The 21,856-nt window shown below is 46.7% G+C and overlaps 1 protein-coding gene across 1 annotated transcript; it reads left to right on the top strand.

Annotated features, from left to right (window-relative positions):
* Window positions 1-4,719: 4,719 nt before the first annotated feature.
* On the top strand, window positions 4,720-6,981 carry LOC105942105 (sarcoplasmic reticulum histidine-rich calcium-binding protein-like). Its single transcript, XM_058659151.1, has 3 exons — window positions 4,720-5,208; window positions 6,259-6,755; window positions 6,955-6,981. The coding sequence occupies exons 1-3, from the start codon at window positions 4,764-4,766 to the stop codon at window positions 6,979-6,981; spliced, it is 969 nt and encodes a 322-aa protein (XP_058515134.1). The 5' UTR covers window positions 4,720-4,763.
* Window positions 6,982-21,856: the final 14,875 nt, after the last annotated feature.

Genomic DNA, 21,856 nt, shown 5'->3' with positions numbered 1-21,856 from the left:
AGGAGAGGCAGAGTGAAAGATCTTCCATCCACTGGTTCATTCCCCAAGTGGCCACAATAGCCAGAGCTAAGACAGTCTGAAACCAGGAGCATATTCTGGGCCTCCGAGGTGAATGCAGGGTCCCAAGGCTTTGGGCTGTCCTCCACTGCTTTCCCAGGCCACAAGCAGGGAGCTGGATGGGAAGTTGAAAATATGAACCACAGCACATATGGGATCCTGGTACGTGCAAGGCAACGACCTTTAGCCACTAGGTTATCACTCAGGGCCCTCCAGCTTCCTTCTAACACAAGTCTGGGACATAGTCAGTTATGCTCCAAGTACCTGGGTTCTTGCCAGTCACATCAGAAACCAGCACTGCGCTGCTAGCTTCTGGCTTCAGCATGCTAACAGCAACTGGGAAAGAAGCTGGCACATAGGAGCTTTCTCCCTCAAACATATTATTTTAAAAGTGCTTTCCACAGGGTATAGCATGGTAGCCTAGTGCCTAAAGTCCTCACCTTGCATGTGCCAGAATCAAATATGGGCACCGGTTCTACTCCCGGCAGCCCTGCTTCCCTTCCAGCTCCCTGCTTGCGGGCTGGGAAAGCAGAAAAGGACAGCCCGAAGCCTTGGGACCCTGCACCCACATGGCAGACCAAGAAGAGGCTCCTGGCTCCTGACTTTGGATCAGCTCAGCTCCAGCCATTGTGAATGCGTGGAGAGTAAACCAACATTTGGAAGATCTTCCTGTCTGTCTCTCCTCCTCTGTGAATATCTGATTTTGCAATAAAAATCAATAAATCTTTTAAAAAAGGCTTTGCAGTTTCTGTTTTGAACAATTTAACCTTCTGTTATATATTTAAAAACATATCATATTTAAGGTTATATATTGCTTCTACGGAATTTTGAGAGAGAGAGAAAGAGATAGTCAAAGACTATCATCTTCTGATAAACTTTCCAAAAGGCAAAAACAGTCAGAGCTGGATAAAATGCACGAGTAAGCCTCCCATGTGGGTGCATGGTCCCATGTTTTGGGCCGTCCTCTGTTGCTTTCCAAGGACATAAGCGGGGAACTGGATGTTAAGTGGAGTACTGAGATGTGAGTAAGTACCCATAGTGGATACCAGCGCACCATGCAGAGATTTGACCTGCTACACTACGGTAATGGTTCCCAAAATATTTTTAATTAAAAAATTTAAAAAACTATTTTTAAAGGTTTATTTATTATTAATAGATGGAAGATTTACAGAGAGGAGAGAGAAAGATGATGTTCCATCTGCTGATACAGTCAACAAGCAGCCGAAACAGTCAGAGCTGAGCAGATCCAAAGCCAGGAGCCAGAGGCCTCTTCCAGAACTACCACACGAGTGCAGGGTCTCAAGGCTTTTGGCCATCATCGCTCCTTTCCCAGGCCACAAGCAGGGAGCTGGATCGGAAGTGGGGCCGCCAGGATTAGAACTGGCACCCACATGGGATCACAGAGCATACAAGGCAAGGACCTTAGTTATTAGGCTGGGAGCCAGATGGCAAGGGGCGCAGCAGGCTACGGACCTGGATAAGGGCTGCCTGGCATGATAGGCAGCTGAAGCAGCTGTGCTACAAAGCCAGCTCCACCCGCTCCCCTCAAAAAAATATGTCTTCAGACTCTAAACATCAGAACTGGAGAGATTGTGAGAGAGAGAAATCGTGCTTCTGCTGGTTCACTCCCCAAGTCGCCACCACAGCCATAGCTGAGCTGATGTGAAACCAGGAGCCAGAGGCTTCCTGTGGGCCTCCCACGTGAATGCGGGGTCCCATGGCTTTGGGCCGTCCTCGACTGCTTTCCCAGGCCACAAGCAGGGCGCTGGATGGGAAGTGGAGCAGCCAGGACATGAACCAGTGCCTGTGTGGGATGACGGCACCCTTGGAGGAGGCTTTAGGCACTATGCCAGGGGGCCGCCTCCAAGGAGAAGCACTTCTTAACTTGCAGCCAGCAGTAGCCAAGAGCGCCCCCCACAGGTCACAGGATTCCCCTGCTGCTTTTGTTGCTGCCAAGTATTCCAGGTCTCTCTAGAACATGGCCTTGTGGACTGGCCTCCCTAGCCGTGGCAGGGGGCTTGGCGTGCGGTCTGTGTGAGGGCCCAAGATCAATCTGCCTCCCTGTGTACCACGCACGGTAGGCGCAGGGCTCTGTGCAACGCCCGTGTTTGCGGGCCAGCCTCCCTGCGTGCATGGAGCAGCGGCTTGCGTCCCTGGAGCCCTTGGGCAGGACCCTGGAGACACAGGGTTCTAGCCTCTGAGCCAGTGCGTGTGTGTGCTGGCCACTTTGCCCTGTGCCGAGCTGCCACTTGTGTGACTGAGTGGGTGTGGGAGGCAGCACAGCGGCTTGCACCGGGGTGGGGGTGGGCGTGGGCATGGGCGAGTGTGTGGGCAGGGACTGGTTGGGCAGAGGCGCGGTGGGGCCTTCGTGCTCTTGGCTGTTTCCTTGCAGCAGGAGTTGAGTGCAGATGGGACTCCGAGGTGTTTGCCTTGAGCCAGGGAGCCTTGCAGCGGCCCTGGGAGCCGAGGCTGAGGAGCCGAGGCTGTGGGGGGACTAGGGAAGGCCCAGCGTGCTACGTGTACTGGGCGGAGCTCTGGGGCGGCTCCCGCCTTCCCGCCCGCGCCCTTGTGCGCCTCCCTCCAAGGTCTGTGCGAGCGCGCACCAGGGCTCAGGGGCTGCATCCTGGCCTTGCCCACGCGGGGATCCCAGATGGCACGGGTTCGCGTCCTGGCTGCTCCCACTTCCCACCCTGCTCGTTGCCTGTGTCCTGGGAAAGCAGTGGAGGATGGTCCAAAGCCCTGGGACCCCGCACCCATGTGGGAGACCCCGAAGAAGCCCCTGACTGTTGGCTTTGGGTCAGCTCAGCTTTGGCCATCGCAGCGCTGTGAGGAGTAAACCAAAGCATGGAGATCTTGCTCTCTGTAAATCTGCCTTCAGGTTCCTGGCTTCAGCCAGCTGCAGCCGCATCCATTTTGGCCATGTGGGGAGTGAAACACTCAGTGGATGGAAGATCCACATCTCTCTTTCTCTCTTTCTTCTCTCTCTTTCAATCTCGCAATCTCTCGTTCAAATAAAATGTATTTTCTTTCTAGCAAGCCTTTCATTTGCTTTTTACAACTTATTTTTGTTTGAAAGGCAGATTTTCTTTCTTTTTTTTTTTTTTAAAGATTTATTTTATTTTTATTACAAAGTCAGATATACTGAGAGGAGGAGAGAGAGAGGAAGTAGAGCTGCCGGGATTAGAACCAGCGGCCACATGGGATCAAGAAGAGGACCTTAGTCACTAGGCCACGCCGCCGAGCCCGAAAGGCAGATTTTCTAGAGAGTTGGATCTTCCATCTGCTGGTTCACTCTCCAAATGGCTGCAATGGCTGGAGTTGAGTTGCTCTGAAGCCAGGAGCCTCAACCAGCTCTCCCTGGAAAAAAATTTAATAAAATCTGTAAAAAAAAAAAAAATATATATATATATATATATATATATATACACACACACACACACACACACATCATTTTTTCTTTTGTTTATAAAGATTTTGTGTCAGCTTGGCGGCATGGCCTAGCTGCTAAAGTCCTCACCTTGAATGCCCCGGGATCCCATATGGGTGCTGGTTCTGATCCCAGCGGCTCCACTTTCCATCCCGCTCCCTGCTTGTGGCCTGGGAAAGCAGTTGAGGAAGGCCCAATGCCTTGGGACCCTGCACCCGCATAGGAGACATGGAGGAGGTTCCTGGTTCCTGGCATCGGATCGGCGCAGCACCGGCCGTTGCGGCTCACTTGGGGAGTGAATCATCGGACGGAAGATCTTCCTCTCTGTCTCTCCTCCTCTCTGTATATCTGACTTTCCAGTAAAAATAAATAAATCTTCAAAAAAAATTTTATGTTATTTTATTGCAAAGTCAGATATACAGAGAAGAGTACGGATAGACAGGAAGATCTTTTTTCTGATCATTCACTCCCTATGTGGACGGAAGCCAGAAGTCAGGATACTCTTCCTACTGTTCTGCCCCATTTTTGTAGGCCCTGGGACATCCTTGACTGCCTTCCCAGGGCACAGGCAGGGAGTTGATGGGAAGTGGGGCTGCCAGGAATAGAACCGGAGTCGATATGGGATCATGGCGCGTGCATAGCAAGGATTTTAGCCACTACGCTAACGCGCTGGGCCCAATTACGCTAACATTTAATAACATCCAAATTCTGTTTATGACAGGTAATACTTTCTAGATATCCTTTTTATGACCGTGTTTCCATTGCCACAAACTATCGCCAGGTAGAGGCTGCGGCACAAATCACCGGTTTTGCGCCTCAGCATTTGATCTTATAGGAGAACACCCGCTTGCCTGCAAGGTAAGACGGCGAGGTCCGGAAGCCGAATATGTTGATCACTCATTGGTCACTAAACATGTCAATCTTCGGCTCTCTGCAAATGAACTCAGAGCTGTGCCAAACGTTGCAAGTTGTGCGGCACTGACTGGCAGTTCAATTCTTTCCCGCCTTATTCGCAGGCGTGTTAGGTGTGTCAGCCTTAGCGCATGACTGTACTGGCCGCACGCCTTTCCTTCCCGTCCTAGCGTCACCAGCAGCACCATCACAGACTCTCATTATCCATGCGGCCCCCACCATTTTCCCTCCCAGCATGCCTTGCTACAAACGGCTTCCCTCCGCCCCTAGGGTGGGCTACTTAAGCTGGCGCCATCTTTGCTGCTTTAGTTACAGCCGCGGCTCCAGCCGCTCCGCTTGAGCTCCTCACTAGCTTGCTGCTCTCACCATGTTTACCACAGGGAAAGGGACTCCGAAAGTGGGCGGCCAGAATGAAGCTGGTGGAGAAGCAGCCACCGTCACCAGATCTTTCTGGAATGCCTTGGTATTTGTGGGGCTGATGATCATCCTCACAGAGGCCCTGGCCACGGGGGTTTTCCTAGACATGCTAAGAGTCTTTAGGGCAGAAGGGGGAGATGATGAGGACGAGTGGGAGGATGAGGAGGTGGAGGAAGTGGTAGGAGATGTTGCAGATAGCGAAGGAGAAGAAAATCAGGAAAACGAGTGCAAAGAAGATGAGGAGGATGAGGAGGATGAGGAGGATGAGGAGGACCAAGAGGAAGATGAGGAAATTCAGGGCGAGGAGGGCTACGATGCCGAGGACGATTCGGACGAAGAGGACGACGATGAGGAGCAAGAGTACTCTGAGGGGGATGAAGAAGATACGAACACCAGTGAGTTACCCTGTGGTTTTCTGTCACTCTTCTGCACTGTCTGTTCCCTTTTAGTCGGGATACTTTATTTATTTATTTTTCTTTTGAGTGTTAGGCTACAATCCCATAGGGTCTGGCTTTTCCCCACCCCACCCCCAAAGCCAACTCCGAGAGCAGCGCCACACTGGCCACCTGGTGGTCAGGAACTATGCCGGAGCCGCAGCACCCAGGTTGGGGTGCCACGTTTTAGGAAGATGCTGGGTACTACAGTCAAGGTCTGGGAGGGTGATGTGCCTGACAGAGAGAACCTTGACCCCCTGGAGTCAGATACATCATCCACAGAGGGGCCCTCATTCCAGTGGGTAGAGGAGACAATAGATATGGCTCGGGTCTGAGAGGGCGTGCTGTGCCAGTGGCTGGCTTCATTCTCCTGGGAGGCAGGGGGCTCTGCAGCCAAGGAGGAAGGTGGGGGAGGGGAGAGGGAGGGCGGAGAGAGAAGAAGAAGGGAAGGAGAAGGAAGGAAAGGAGGGGGAGGAGGGGGGAATGAGAAGGTGGGGGAGAGGAGGGGAAGGAACCGGGAGGAAAGGGAGGAGGAGGCGATCCCGGCCACGGCCAGCAGGTGGCAGCCCAACTCTCAGGCTCTGTACAGATCCCACTCAGTGCTGGCCAAAGTACCCAAGTATAACCCAGTTCGGTAAAGACCATTACTATCTGGAAAAAATGATGGTGACCTTGCAGTAGGTGCTCAAAAGGTGCACAAATTAAATGTTTAGGCGTTGAGGAATCAGCTTCACCACAGAATTTGCCCTTAAATCAACCTTTTTTTTTTCCAATGAAATTCTAATATATATGTAATGTGACCAGATCCGGATGATTCTGTTCCCTTATTTCCTGAAGTGTCAGAAATAGTGGGCAGGACAGAGTGTGGGATCCACTGGAGAGAGAGGGAGAGCATCCCTTAGAAAGTTCGCAAGCAGCATAAATATGAGGTTCGGAGAGCTGGTGGTGGATCAACCAAAAGGAACCAACCCTGCTTTTCGTTTTGATCTCCTCACCTATTTTGTATTCCAGATTCCCATGGGTCCAGAATCCCAGGGCATGCTGCCAGGAGGAACCCGCCACTCCGGCTGTGTCGTTGCATGCTGCCTAGGCTCATAATCTTCTCTCAGCACCAGCCTCAATATGATTCTGAGGACTCTGAGGAAGAGTCTGAAGAATCTGAAAGCGAGGAAGACGAGAATGAGCAACGACTTCTGGGGCATTTCGGCATGGAAGAATCTGGAAGCGAGGAAGAAGATGACGAGCAAGGCCCTGAAAGGCATTCCAGCATGGAAGAATCTGGAAGTGAGGAAGAGGATGAGGAGCAAGGCCCAGCAAGTCATGTCAGCATGGAAGAATCTGGAAGCGAGGAAGAGGATGAGGAGCAAGGCCCAGCAAGTCATGTCAGCATGGAAGAATCTGGAAGTGAGGAAGAGGATGAGGAGCAAGGCCCAGCAAGTCATGTCGGCATGGAAGAACCTGGAAGTGAGGAAGAGGATGAGGAGCAAGGACCCGGAAGTCATGTCAGCGTAAGAGTCATCTCTGTTTAGGAATCAAGGTACTCGTGCCACAGAACTGTTTTGATATGCAGTGATTAGACATCTTTAAGTTTTTAATTTCTTTTCCAGGAAACTAAGAAGTGACAATTAACAGTTTGATGTTAATAATGACCTTTTGAATGTTTGTTAACAGTGTGGAAAATGTTAACTGTCTTCTGTCACCCCACAGGTGGAAGGCCCAGAAAATGCGGATTGAGAAAGGAACAACGAATTCATTCTTCAAGGATTCTCTAGTTTTCAGTAACCCCCCCCTTACTTTTATTGTTTAAATGTTTAAAAATGTTTGTTCAGCTTAAAAATACATATACTTATAAATAAAACTTTGTTTGAAATGCATAAGCTGCAGATTCAGAAATGTGAGTAACATTATTAACTCAGATGTATCTTAGCACCTTCTCTCTTTATCCTGACACACCCTGCTGTCATTACAAGGAACTTCCTTCAAATGCTTGGGAAGCTCATTTTAAGCTCTTTTACCTCAGCCCCCCAAAACTTAAAATATAGTTCTAAGGAATCTGTTGAAACAACAGAGGTGGAGCTTTAGCCTTTACTGCCTTTTATTGAAAGAAGCTAATATATGACTGGGCTTACCGGGAGACCAGGTGTACCACCAGGCTGCAGTCACCAGCAGCCATCATCATCATTAGCTGAACACTTAGTAAAAATTCAAATCCAGTTTCCATTCCATCTTGGCTCAATTACAGATGATGATGGGGCCGCCAGTGAGTATCACTGGCATTGGAGGACCGAGCAAGCACTAAGAAAAACGCCTCTATGTCTCTTACATCTGTCCGCCTATGAAATGGACAAAGCTATGGTTTTTGCATAGCTTTTGAGCATTGTGCATTGTGCATGTCTAGCAGGGCTAGATTCCAGTACCTGACTGAATGTCGGATCGGGAGGGCGGATCACATTAGGCAGGGCCATGACACTAACCAGCACACGAGAGAACCAGGTCCGGGGTTAGATTCTGTGGGGGATATATGGGCCAAAACCTGTGGAAATACAAGTCCCACTGGTTACCTCAGGAGTTGGGGTGGTGATGGGCTGAGCAGGGTATGATCATGGAACCTGCCATCATTCACAGGTAAAGGGACCTAGGACAGTCTGGGTGGGTCCGGGTGGCAGCACCTGCATGTGCATCCTGAAACAGGGCATGGTGTGGCCCGGGCCACAGTGTTCACCAGCGCATACAAGGCCAAGATGGAAGGGCAGGCTATGCCGGGCCCTGCTCTAACACCCACTGACATGTATGAATTCTGGGTCTGGGAGTGGGTCAAGTGGGGGAACCTGGAAACTCCCCTAATGGGTCATAACTCACGAGCACATGGTCCAGGCCTAGGGGTCGGGCAAGCTGGGCAAAGTAGCTCCAACTGTTGGTTAATGTGTGGGTTGGTTATAGAATGGGGCAGACCGGGCAGGGCCGAGCAAACCTTAGCTCACCAGCAAGAAATCAGGCTGGAGTACAGGCTGGAGCTAGGCTTTCATACCTACTGGTTTGCATGAGCCAGGAATGGGAGCAGACTGAGCAGGGCCAGGTGCCACCACCCACCAGAAAGAGTTAGGATTGGGAGCCAGCCGGACCAGACCAGGCTGCAATATCTGAAGGCAAAGGACAAGATAGGTGAGGGGCTATGCAAGCTGGGTCACAGCAAACACAGGCAAGTGCAGGATCTATGGCAGGAAACAGGCCAGAGTGGGGAGCTAAAGGGACACCCTGGCCGTGTTGGGGTTCCCATTGGTGAGTGCAGGTGCCGGAGTGGGAGCTGCGATCTGGTCTGGATATGGCTGCAGTGTCCCTCAGCACAAGTGAGGACTGGGGATGGGTGCACCGAGCTGGGGTACACTCCAACACCAACTCGTGCCCTGGAGGACCAGGGTAGGTATAGGAAGGGCTACGCTAGGTTTCTTTCCCTACTGAGCCAAATGTGAGCTCAGACTGGGTATGTAACAGGGTTGGCTGGGCTGAAACATCCAACAGTTAAGAACTGGAATGGGCTGAATGCCATGCAGGAAAGGCCAGTGTTCCTGCCAGGACAGAAGGTGGACTCAATAGGGCTGGCCCATGGACCCACCAACGCGTGCGAGAAAATGCTTTGGTATGGGGGCAGACCTGACCGGGAAGGGCTACAACACCTGTGGGCCTCATATCTCATTGGTATTTGGGTACTGAACTGGCACCCAGGAGGTCTCCTCTGCATCTTTTTCATGTGTCTGTCCACTACAAATAAATAAAGCTATAGGTTTTTTTTTTTTTAAGATTTATTTTTTTTTTATTGGAAAGTCAGATATAAAGAGAGGAGAGACAGAGAAAAAGATCTTTCATCCACTGACTTACTCGCCCAAGTGGCCACAATAGCTGGAGCTCAGTCAATCTGAAGCCTGAAGCTAGGAGCTCATCTGGGTCTCCCACGCCGCAACGATGTCCAGTCCCAATCCCCCATACTTTATCCCCTTGCATATGTTCAAAAATGCAAATATCCTTATTCAAAGATGATACCTTTGAGCAAATACAAGTGTATCAACCAGAGTTCTTTTTCCTGTCTATTGGTCTGCGCTACTGTGCTGAGTCTGAGTAACAAAGCTCTAAAGAAGCAAGCAGAAAATGTGGAGTTGGTGGCTGGAGTTGTGGCATAGTCGGCTAAGCTTCTGCCTGCAATGCTATTTATGTCCCAGCTACATTACCTCTATTCTAGCTCTGTGCTAATTGGCCCGGAGAAAGCATCAGAAGACGGATCAAATAAATGTATAGATTGCTGCCACCCACATGGGAGACCCCTGATTAGTACCTGACATCATCCTGGTCCAGCACTGGCCACTGCAGATGCAATACCTCTCTCTGTCTCTGAAGTAAATAAATCAATCATTACAAAAATGTGCAGTTGTCCATGTAATAGTGGGTTATCTAGCAACACTGAATGGAACTCTACGAGGTTCTCCCAAAAGAATTGGTTTTATTTATTTTTTAGATTTGTTTTTATTTTGGCCCGGTGTGGTGGCCTAGTGGCTAAACTCCTTGCCTTGCATATGCCGGGATCCCCTACAGGTGCCAGTTCCAGTCCCAGCGGACCCACTTCGTATCCAGCTCCCTGCTTGTAGCCTAGAAAAGCAGTCAAGGATGGCCCAAAGCCTTGGGACCCTGCACCAGTGTGGGAGACCCGGAGGAGGCTCCTGGCTCCTGGCTCCGGATGGGCTCAGCTCCAAACGTTGCGGTCACTTGGGAAGCAAAGCAGCACATGGAGGATCTTCCTTTCCGTTTCTCTTCCTCTGTGTATATCTAAGTTTCCAAAAAAAATAAATAACTCTTTAAAGAAAGATTTGTTTTTATTTTAAAGGCAGATTGATAGATTGAGACAGAGAAACACAAGAGAAAAAAGATCTCACTGGTTCACTTCTCAAATGGGCACAGCAGCCGGGGCCAGGCCAGGCCGAAGCCAGGAGGCAGGGATTCCATCAGGGTATCCCACATGGGTGGCAGCAGCTACACCACAACGAAAAGCCTACGACGAGTTAAGCAGAAGTCTTAGTTAAAAAAAATTAAAACACATAAGAAAGAAACCAAGCTAAAATAAGCAGCAATATCAAAGATCTGTAGACAATAATAAAATTCAGTGAATACACCATGTAAAGCTCACCACCCCGAACACCTGTTCTTCAGGTCTCCTGAGGAAAAAAACCCATCAGATAAAGCATTACTTTTAAAGAGGATTAAGGGCCCTGCGTGAGGGCCTAGCAGTTAAAGTCCTCACCTTGAATGCTCCAGGATCCCACATGGGCGCCGGTTCATATCCCAGTGGCCCCACTTCCCATCCAGCTCCCTGCTTGTGGTCTGGGAAAGCAGTCAAGGACGGCCCAAAGCCTTGGGACCCTGCACCCATGTTGGAGACCCGGAAGAAACTCCCAGATCCAGGCTTCGGATCGGCGCAGCACCGCCCATTGTGGCCACTTGGGGAGTGAATCATTGGATGGAAGATCTTCCTCTCCGTCTCTCCTCCTCTCTGTATATCTGACTTTGCAATAAAAACAAATAAATTTAAAAAAAAAAAGAGGGTAAAACACTAGCTTCAAAATGAATTCATAGTGATGAATTAAACCTAGTCATTTGTATGTTCCTAAGAAAGCTGAACTCTTCCTGGAGCCTTTCTGATGTGTGGACTTTTTCCTTGCCTGGACCCTAGAGGATGTGGGCTGGGCCAGAGACATTTGGGACACAGCAAGGGCACTGACCCCCCAGACTGTACCCTGCAACCCTCCTGCACCCATGTCTTTGCTCCTGAATCCAAGCAGAGTCATAGCTCTTCTCAGCCGGTGGTTCACATTTTCCTTTTCTACTTGTCCCACGGACTGACCAGAAGATGGCCAACTAACTCTGTGAGAAGAAAAGAAAGATTCTCTACTTTTTTCAGCACTGACTATGTGTTGGGCAGTTGGTCAAGGGTGTTCTGATGTATCAATACTTTGTATCATGAAAGTATAAAAGAGTCCCAACTTACTGTAGAGATGAGGAAACTGAGGCACAGGGTGACTTGCTTAAAGTCATACACCTAGTGAGTGCAGGAGCCAGGAGCTGTTCTGGGGTTTCCCACACGGGTGCAAGGTCCTAAGGCTTTGGGCCGTCCTCGACTGCTTTCCCAGGCCACATGCAGGGAGCTGGATGGGAAGTGGGGCTGTCAGGATCAGAACTGGCGCCCATATAGGATCCTGGCACATGCAAGGCAAGGACTTTAGCCACTAGGCTATCACACCAGGCCCAGCTTTTCTTCGTCTTTTTTTTGTTTTTTTAAAGTTATCTACACTTGCTAGAACCCAAGAAGGGTCACTCTGACTTAATTTCCATAGCACACTGCTAAATAGGATCTATAAGTTCTTGGCAAAGATGTCCCAGGGCAGTGCCATTGCTTAGTAGGTTAATCCTCTACCTACAGCATTAGTATCCCATATGGCTGCTACTCCACCTTCCAGTCCAGCTTCCTGCTCATCTTCTGGGAAGGCTACATAAAATGGCTCAAGTCTTTAGGACCCTGCAGCCATGCAGGAGATCCCAGGGATGCTCCTGGCTCCTGGCTTCATATTGACTCAGGCTCTACCTATTGTGGCCATTTAGGCAGTGAACCAGCAGGTGGACAGATCTGTCTTTCCTTCTCTCTCTGTGACTCAAACAAAAATAAAAGAGTCTTAAAAAAAAAAGGCTTCTCAGACCTAATATCTCTTGAAAGTTTTATGCACTTGAACATGTATGCACCCTGTTCAGCATGCTCCTTGCCCCTCTTTACCTATGTTAGTATTACATGCGAGATATTTTTCCACTAAGGCACATTGACCCTTGAGGCTATGTGTGAATACAATAGATTCCATTCAGGAGGAAATATGTCTAGCATATTCAATTCTTGGTAGTGAGCAGTGCTTTCCTAAACAACATCAGGAACTGAGGAGCTGTGATGATGCACACATGTAATATTTGCCCCTGGTTTCTATGATAGCCTACTCTGAGTATTCAAGGCATTAAATAGACGCCGCATGGAAACATTCTGATGAGCAAACTGTGGAGAATGGCTCATTTATTCAAGACTCCATTACTCATAAAAATGAACAAAAGGCTTAAGCTAATTAAGTTCACAAGCTAGAGCTAAAAAGTAAGTCAAATAATTTCAGCAATCTTCTCTTTTGGCTTTGACATTTTCTTTTTTAAAGAAAGGGACATTAGGGTAGCTAATGCAGCTCCCTGTAGATTAAGAACAAGTAGGTAACATTCGGTGGAACCAATCCATTGCAGCCTTATATTTTCCCCACTCAGGCTTCAAATTGTTTATTAGTATCTCAAAAGGCTTCTTTAATTTGTGCTTTTAGGATGGAGATGTTGAAAGTACTTTGCAGTGCAAACCCATATACAATTGGATTAGACTTTGTTTATTCGTTGAGTGGGGGAGGCATTTAGGAGATGAGTCATGGTGCATATAAAGAGATTGTTTTAACAATGAGAAAGAAAATGGAAAGAGGGAATACAGCTACTGATGGGAGAAATTATGCTTTGAGATTTTTAAGAGAAATAAGGCATAAACACACTGAAATCTATTAATAGGCATTCTGTGAACCTGGCACAAAGAAACGCAACCAAGTGCACATGTGGTTAGAGCCTTAACATGTGGTTCTGGAGAGAAGGGTTATGGTCTTGGTTTGAAATTAAGGCTGGTGTCCAGCATGGTAGCCTAGCTGCAAAGGTCCTTGCCTTGCATGCTCAGGATCCCATATGGGCACCATTTTGCATCCCAGCTATTCTTCTTCCCTTCCAGCTCCCTGCTGGTGGCCTAGGAAAGCGAAGGACAGCCCAAGGTCTGATGACCTGGAAGAAGTTCCTGGCTCCTGGCTTTGGATCAGCTCAGCTCTGGCCATTGCAGCCACTTGGGGAGTGAATCATCGGACAGAAGATCTTCCACTCTGTCTTTCCTCCTCTCTGTATATTTAACTTTCAAATAAAAATAAATATTTTTAAAAAGAAATTAAGGCTGTTATCTTGGCAGAAGAAGCAACACTGAATATCAGTGCGTGGGGCAGAAGGGCGTGTGTTGTGAGGGAGAGGTCCTTTGCTTAGGGCAAAAGCAGCAGTCTCATTAGACTGCAGCAAAGTGAGCGTGGCTGGAAGCATGTAAGGAGAGGAGAGCTCCAACTGCAGACTGGAGACAGGTAGAAAGCATTAAAGACAAGGTTGAACACTGAAGAAGGATAATGAATTTGAGGGCTATGAGAAGGGTCTAGGTGAAGTATGAAGGTATGAACTGGGGGTCAGCAGCAGTGCAGTGGCATAACAAAGTCATAACGGCGGGAGCAGGGTCAGGAGCAGCATTGTGGTGCAGTAGCTTTGGTTGCTGACTACAATGTCAGCATCTAGCAGCAGAGCACAGATTTGAATCCTGGCTGCTCAGCTTCTGCTCCAGTTCCTGGCTAGTGTACCTAGGAAGATAAAAGAGGATGGCGGCTCAGGTCCTTAGGCCCTGGCCACCCACATGGGAAACCAGGCTAGAGTTCCGGTGCTGCGCCAACCCGAAGCTGGGAACCCGGAACCTCTTCCGGCTCTCCCACACGGGTGCAGGGTCCCAAATCTTTGGACCATCCTCCACTGCTGCCCCAGGCCACAAGCAGGGAGCTGGATGGGAAGTGGAGCTGCCGGGACCAGAACCAGCTCCCATATGGGATCCCGGGGCGCCCAAGGCGAGGACCTCAGCTGTTAGGCCACGCCGCCAGGCCCATAGAGTTCTAGTCTTTTGGCTTCATCCAGGCCTAGCCCTTGTGGCCATTGGGAGGATGAGTCAGAAGACAGAAGGTCTTTATCTGTCCTTCTCTCTCTGTGGCACTCTATCTTATGAATCAGCACTTCTATCACATGAAAGACGGGAAATAATCTCAGTGTTCACATGATAAATCCATGCAAAAAAATCTGTATAAAAGTTCCCTATGCCCGGCGTGAGAGCGTAGTGGTTAAAGTCCTCGCCTTGCATGCCTGGATCCCATATGGTCACTGGTTCTAATCCTGGTGGCCCTGCTTCCCATCCAGCTCCCTTCTTGTGGCCTGGGAAAGCAGTCAAGGACAGCCCAATGCCTTGGGACCCTGCACCCGCATGGGAGACCTGGAAGAATCTCCGGGCTCATGGCTTCAGATTGGCTCAGCTCCAGCCATTGCGGTCACTTGGGGAGTGAATCATTCGACGGAAGATCTTCCTCTCTGTCTCTCCTTTTCTCTGTATATCCTCCTTTCAATAAAAATAAATAAATCTTAAAAAAAAAAGTTCCCTATGAAGTTGTTACATAGTCTGTTCTAGAACATCCCCAATGATGAGGACTTAATTCCATCTTTGGCTTTTCTTCACTGATACCTCTCTTTTTACCTAACCTTCTTTAACAACCTCTGTGTTAGTAACCACTAAAGATTCTTTACTAATTTGATGTTACTCAATATTTATAACATTGAATTTTTAAATAATTTATTTTAATTTAAAAGGCAGGTTTACAGAAAGGGAAAGGGCAGACGGAGAGAGATCTTCCATCCACTAGTCACTCCCCAAATGGCTGCAATAGCTAGCACTGAGCCAGTCCAAAGCAAGGGGCCTAGAACTTCTTCTGGGTGCCTGGAGTGGGTGCAGCAGCTCAAGCACTTGGACCATCTTCCACTACCTTCCCAGACATGTTAGCAGAGACCTGGATTGGAAGTGGAATAGCTAGGACTCAAATCAGTACTCAGATAACTCACCACAGCTGGATGCTTAACCTATTACACCATGGTGCCAATCCCACAACATTGACTTTTACAGGTGAGGAAACTGAGGACTAGAGAAAGTGACTTGTTTAAAGCCACACACGTAGCAGGTGGCAGAACTGGCACTTGAACTTCTAAGCTGTTGGGCTCTAATGATCCCTTCATGAGAATGCAGTTAAAGCCCAAATCTGTCTGCCTAGAAAACCCTCACACGGCCAGAGTTACAGCGTCTCCTCTATGAACAGGGTGGTCTCTCTAAGGTACAGTCATAGACAAAAATGCTCTGGATCCTTTTTATCCTCAAACCACTTGAAAAGCGACTGAAATGCTTGGTAGACAAGACTGAAACAGTAACAGGCAGAAAGACCACACAGCAAAGCCTTAGGAAAGAACATCCGTCAAATCTCCTCTTTTAAATACATGACACTCGGGCCTAGCGGCTAAAAGTCCTCGCCTTGAAAGCCCCGGGATCCCATATGGGCGCCGGTTCTAATCCCGGCAGCTCCACTTCCCATCCAGCTCCCTGCTTGTGGCCTGGGAAAGCAGTTGAGGACGGCCCAATGCGTTGGGACACTGCACCCGCGTGGGAGACCCGGAAGAGGTTCCAGGTTCCTGGCTTCGGATCGGCGCACATCGGCCCGTTGCGGCTCACTTGGGGAGTGAAACATCGGACGGAAGATCCTCCTCTCTGTCTCTCCTCCTCTCTATATCTGACTTTGTAATAAATAAATAAATCTTTAAATACATGGCACTCAGTTCGACTACAATCCTTCTAATCAACAAATTTGATGGCAGTTCCACAGTCTTGCCCTCTAGGAGCTTTGATTTCTGGAATGTTCCTCTTCTGGCATGATTCAGAACAGCTAGACTAGGTCTTAAACGAAAAGAATGTGCCAGTCATATATTCAGATTCCTACTCAACATCCTCACTTACATGTCTAATAATCAAAGCAAATGTAAAAGGCTTAAAAGCAAATTCTTCTTGCATTACAGCACAAATAAGAACCAACTTGAAATGGTTCCAAGATCTAAATAAATATATGAACTTAAAACTATAAAATTCTTAGGACAAAAGATAGGGAGAGGTCTCATGGCATTTCATCTGAAATGAATTTCTTGGATGTGACATCAGAAACACTGGAATAAAATGAAAATAGGTAAATGGGATTTCATTCAAGTTAAGAACTCTTGTGTATTAAAAGCTATCAAGACAGTGAAAAAGCAGCAAAGAATGGAAAAACATACTTGTACATCATATATGTGATAAAGGATTAACATTCAGATTATATAAAGAAACCCTACAACCGAACAAAAAACCAAAGCATTCCAATTAGAAAATGAACAAGGGACGTTAATCAATATTATACCCAAATAAGATATGGAAAAGGCTAATAAGCAATATTAGGATAATTAATGTAGAAACCACAATGAGATACCACTTCTCAATATTAGGGTAGATTATTAAAAAAGAAGAAGGAGAAAATAATAATGGCTGGTGAGTATGCAGGGAAATTAGAAGCGTGGTACAGTTCTACTGTGAATGTAAAATGCTACAGCTTCTGTGAAAAACAGCTTGCTGATTCCTAAATAAATACATAAATAAACATAAACCTTCGGCATGATCCAACAATCCCACTTTTGGACATATGCCCAAATAACTGAAAGCAGGTACCTGAAGATATTTGTACATCCATGTGCACAATAGCATTATTGAACTTCTCCCACATATGATAGCAACACAAATGCTCATGTAAGAACGAATTGATGGGTCCCTGCACGGCACCTTAGTGGCTAAAGTCCTCGCCTTGCACATGCCAGGATCCTATATATGGGTGTCGGTTCTAATCCTGTCTGCTCCACTTCCCATGCAACTCCCTGCCTGTGGCCTGGGAAAGCAGTCAAAAAAGGCTCAGTGCCTTGGGATTCTGCACCTGTGTGAGAGATCCAGAAGAAGCTCCTGGCTCCAGGCTTCAGATCGGCTCAGCTCTGGCAGCTGCAGCCACTTGGGGAGTGAACCAGCAGACAGAAAATCTTCCTCTCTGTATATCTGCCTTTCCAATAAAATAAATAAATCTTATTTTAAAAAAATGAATTGAATTGATGGGGGCCAACACAGTGGCTCAATAAGCTAATCTTCTACCAGGATCCCACATGGGCATCAATTCATGTCCTGACTATTCTATTTCTGATCTACCTTCCTGTTTACGGTCTGGGAAAGCAGTGTTGGCCCAAGTGCTTGGGCCCCTGCACCCACATGACAGACCTAGAAGAAGCTCCAGGCTCCTGGTTTTGGACTAGCTAAGTTTAGGTTACAGCAGCCATATGAACAACGAAATAGCAGATGGAAGATCTCTGTCTCCCCTTCTCTGTAAATTTGAATATCCAATAAAAATAAAAGGAATTTTAAAAAAAATGAACTCATGAACATACACATAATGGAATGTTCCTAGTCTTCAACATTATTTAAATTCTGGTATATGCTACCACATAGATAAAACTTGAAGACATTCTGCTAAATAAAATAAACCAGATACACCAGGAAAAATATTATATGGTTCTATTTACATGATATAATTAGAATAATCCAACTCATAAAGAAAAAGAGTAGAGTGGTGATTACTAGGGGCTAGTGGGAGGAGATTGAGAACAATAGAATAAAGTAGCAGATATTTAGGGGACTATGACTGGAATATCCTAGAGTTAACCAACTGATAAAACCTGCAGGAAGAAGCTGACATTGTGGTGGGATATGGGAAAAGTCATATGGGCAACAGTTCAAGTCCTGGCTGCTCCAATTCCAATTCAGTCCTCTGTTAATGGTCTGGGAAAACAGTGAAGGAGGGGCCAAGTCCCTGGCAACCAAATGGGAGGCCCAGACGAAGTTCTTGGCTCCTTCCTGGCTTCAGACTGGTCCAGCCACTCTCACTGTTTCCCACACCCCCCGCCCAATAAGTCTGATTTTCAAATAAATAACTCAATCTTAAAGCCTGCAAGAAGAATTTGTTTATAGGGATCTAAAACAATAGTAATAATGTTACAAATATCAACAAGAAGACTGGAGAAGATGTATAAGTACGACCTTCAAAAAAACTCATGGAGTGGCTGGCACTTTGGCCTAGTAGGTAAAGCTGCTGTCTGCAGTGCCAGCATTTCTATGTACCAGTTCTAGTCATGGATGCTGTATTTCTGATTCAGGTCACTACTAATGCACCTGGGGAAAACAGTGGAAGACAGCGCAAGTCCCTGAGCTCTTGCACACATGCAGGGGCCCAGAGGAAGCTCCGAGCTTTGGACTAGCCCAGCTCTGGATATTGCAGCCATTTGGGGAGTGAATCCAGGAAATGTAGATCTCTTGTTTTTTTGTCTTTCAAATGAATAAATCTTGTAAAAAGTTCATGGAAAATAGTTCAAATGGTACTGGTTAGAATAAATCTATCCATAGATGGGAACAATGCACCCAAATTAACCAAATGTTTAATCTGTTTTCCCCCCAAGAACTATTTGCAGCACCCTCACATTTGCTCACATGGGCTAGGCTTGTCTAAAATAATGAATACATATTCAAATTTAAGCAGCTTAGTGTCCCACTGCTCCATTTCCAGCCCAGTAAGTTTAGATTCTCTCTTCTACCTGAGCAGTCAGGGATCTGGGTTCCTTCCATATGTGGTGTTATCTCAACATGTGCTTGCCAGGGTTACAAGGGCAAAGGAAGAGAGAGCATTGAGGATCATGCACTGACTATCAAATATCTCATCCTAGAAATGATGGTATGGGCCACTAAATTTGCATTTCCTTGGTTGTTACTGGACAAATGCTCCCAATTAATTTAATGGAAACTGAGAAATACGAGAAGCCTCCAGAAAACTTGGTGGACATTGCTGACATCTCAGAGATGGTATAGTATCAGAATGTTTTAGAGCAATTTTGAGAAGCTCAGGGCCTAGAGCTGAGGAAGAAATTAAATGCCTTATAACACATTTGTGCTATTCCTACATGGAGGATATTAATAAGCTTGATGCAAAGAAAACTCCCCTGGTCCAGCAGAACTCAATGTGAGGAAAATGCAGGGAGAATATGGCTAAGGATATAGCAGTGCAATAATCAGCACTCGGAGGAGGTTTGGGATTCCTGTATCCTGTTATCAGAGAACCTGGCAGACAGCCGGTCACAGATCAAGTAACTGAGTCCCTACCAGCCACTAGGAAGTTGCTGACTGGGTGCCTGACTTCTCATTTCAGCCTGGCTTAGCCAAATGGTTGTTGGCATCTGCAGCATAAACAAACAGACCCAAGTCTTTGTCTTCCTGCCTTTCAAGTAAATTAAACAAATAAAAATGGCAAACATTAGGATCCAAGATAGTGGGTGTGGTGGATCCTAAAAGTACTGAGGACCAGCATGATACAAGAGTAGGCCCTCGGATACCCAGAACAATACCACATTGAAAGGCTCATCTCACCAAGGGATCCACATACAACTACACAGGCTGCAGCTTGACAAAGTCCCAGGTGTGCTGGTCATCATATGTATAAGACACTGTTTCTCACATTCTGGAAACAAGAGCAGGGCCAGAGGGTGTTCAGAGGCCAGCCCTTAGCAACCTACTGAACTGGTGGCAGCTAAGACCCAAATGTTGAGGTAGAGGGCCATGCATTCACACACTAACATCTCCTCTCAGGGGTTCTGCTCCCTGTGCTTCTGTTCCTGATTCATTGAGCTTCTGAAGGTTTGCGGTTGAACTCAGTGCTAACATCGCTTGTCCTGGATTCAGGATAACAAATTAGTGAAGAGGCACTTTCCTGAAGTAGATCAGGACAGCTGATGAGCCCTGGTGGCATGAAGCAGTAATGACCAAAGCCCTTTCAGATGTATTTTACCAGGGAATGAAAGAGGTGAAATCTCAGAGCCAGGAAGTTGGGGGCCCATAGGGATTCTTTTGCATCAGGGCTGTTCTTTTAGCAAGCAAACATTCTCATCACCTCCATGCTTCAAGTTAGAAAATGGATCCAGAGGTCAAGACGTGAGATCTTTGGATTTGTAGCTAAACATCCTTTTTGGAGTACAGTACAAGTCCCTGGGTAACACCTCTAGAGTTGCTGAAGCATTTTTCCTGCCCTTCTATAGAAAGGGAGGAAGGCTATTCTGGAAGATGTGACCTTTGTTAAAAGGCAAGTTTTTACAGGCATTGAGCAGAGCTGTGACTACAAAAATTGTGCCTACCTGGAAGAAGTGGAGAGAATTCCTGCAAAACCAGAATCTGAAAATCCTTTCAAGCCCTCTCTTTGTGACAGCCAATCAAAATCATCAGGGACACATTGCCTACCACAGATGAAAACATTGCAATGTCTTCACCATCAGACAGCTTTCTGCTTGGCTTGGTATCAAGCAACAGACGAGGCTTTCCCACCCTCCAACATCATTTCTTAGAGAAAAATTTTCTTTGAGGGTCTTCATGCCACCTAAGAACTATGTCACTCAAAGAGAACAAATGAATGACAAATTTTGAGGAAAAAAATTTAAAAAGGCTTCTCATCAATCTTCTGACTTAAATTGCTGCCAGGACATTTTGGAAAGCTCAGGACCACAGCCTCACTGAAAGCATACCCAATAGGGGGCAGTGTTTGCTCTGCCATGCTCTGAACAATTGGCCTTTCAGTCTTCGTGCAAATGTCCCTGGATACAAGAGTTTACTCCCTCAAAAACAGACCATTGCAGTGTTAGCTGCATTACAGCTACAAAGCCCTGCAGGAACTGCATGCTAGCTAAGTGAGTGCACAAAAGATTCACCTTTTTTCTCTTTTCTTTTAGGAAGTCCCACAAAAAACACATGTGGAGGTAAGCAGAAATTATGGCTCTCCTATGGGAACTCTTCCAAGGATCAAGAGACACATTCAAGGCACACATTGCATGATAATAGCCTCTGTGGGTGACAAAGACAATTGAGAATGGTTCCTAAATGTCCAGGGGCTTGATAAAACAGACTTGTTAATAAATGCGTTTCAATACTTACACCTTCATAAAAATAGTCTTAATCCACTCGGCGGGTCCCCAAAGGCAAGACTTCATTATCTCTAGTTTGGATCACCGCCCCAACCTTCTTTTTCACTACCATATAGGTAGCAGTAGGTTCTTTATAAAGTGTATCACTCTTAGGATCCAGTAGGCTTCTAAAATCTCAGAATCACTTTTTGGTTTTCATATATTCTAGACCATATTTGATCATCATATGCTGCACTTTTTCTTCTTCTCTTTTTCGAGCTTAAATCAAATGTATGTTAGATATTCACATGCTATTCATTGTGTCTCTTATCCTCATCCCCCCTCCGTTTCACCCACATGGGTTGTTTCTCATGGCAAAATTCTGGACGAGTCTTTTCTGACTTATCTTCCAATTCAACCATTTTGCTCATCAATTTATTTTTCTCCAATGCACTTATTGCCATTTAGCATTTGTATTTAGCCTTCTATAAGTACAAGCATTAAATGCTAAAGTGCTACATTTTAATTCTAGTAGTCTTACTTGATTATTTTCAGGTTTCTAATCATTTTAGGTTTTTCTTTCTCAAGATATTTTGAAGCTGATTGTTATTTTTTAACTCTAAGAGCCATGGTGAGGCAGGCTGAGTAAGACACTCCAAGCACTTACTCCTCCATCAGTTTACTTTCAAAAGAGCTAGGAAAGTCAGGTAAGAAATCATAGCCATTGGCTTCAGTAGAGTCATAAGAAAAGATACAATGAAGAATGCCTGCAGGAAACAGCTTTCATATCACATTTTCCCCAGGCTCAAGTAGCTCAGACTGCAGAGAAATGCCTCCCATTGGGGAG

Source organism: Ochotona princeps, chromosome X (assembly GCF_030435755.1).
Source record: "Ochotona princeps isolate mOchPri1 chromosome X, mOchPri1.hap1, whole genome shotgun sequence".
Lineage (NCBI taxonomy): Eukaryota > Metazoa > Chordata > Mammalia > Lagomorpha > Ochotonidae > Ochotona > Ochotona princeps.
Note: the sequence above shows the minus strand (reverse complement) of the source record. Positions and strands in the feature narration are given on the sequence as shown.

Coding starts and splice junctions, on each gene's coding strand:
- LOC105942105 (XM_058659151.1), top strand. CDS start 4,764: ATGTTTACCACAGGGAAAGGGACTCCGAAAGTGGGCGGCCAGAATGAA. Junction 5,209..6,258: donor TGAAGAAGATACGAACACCA/GTGAGTTACCCT, acceptor TTTGTATTCCAG/ATTCCCATGGGTCCAGAATC. Junction 6,756..6,954: donor GACCCGGAAGTCATGTCAGC/GTAAGAGTCATC, acceptor GTCACCCCACAG/GTGGAAGGCCCAGAAAATGC.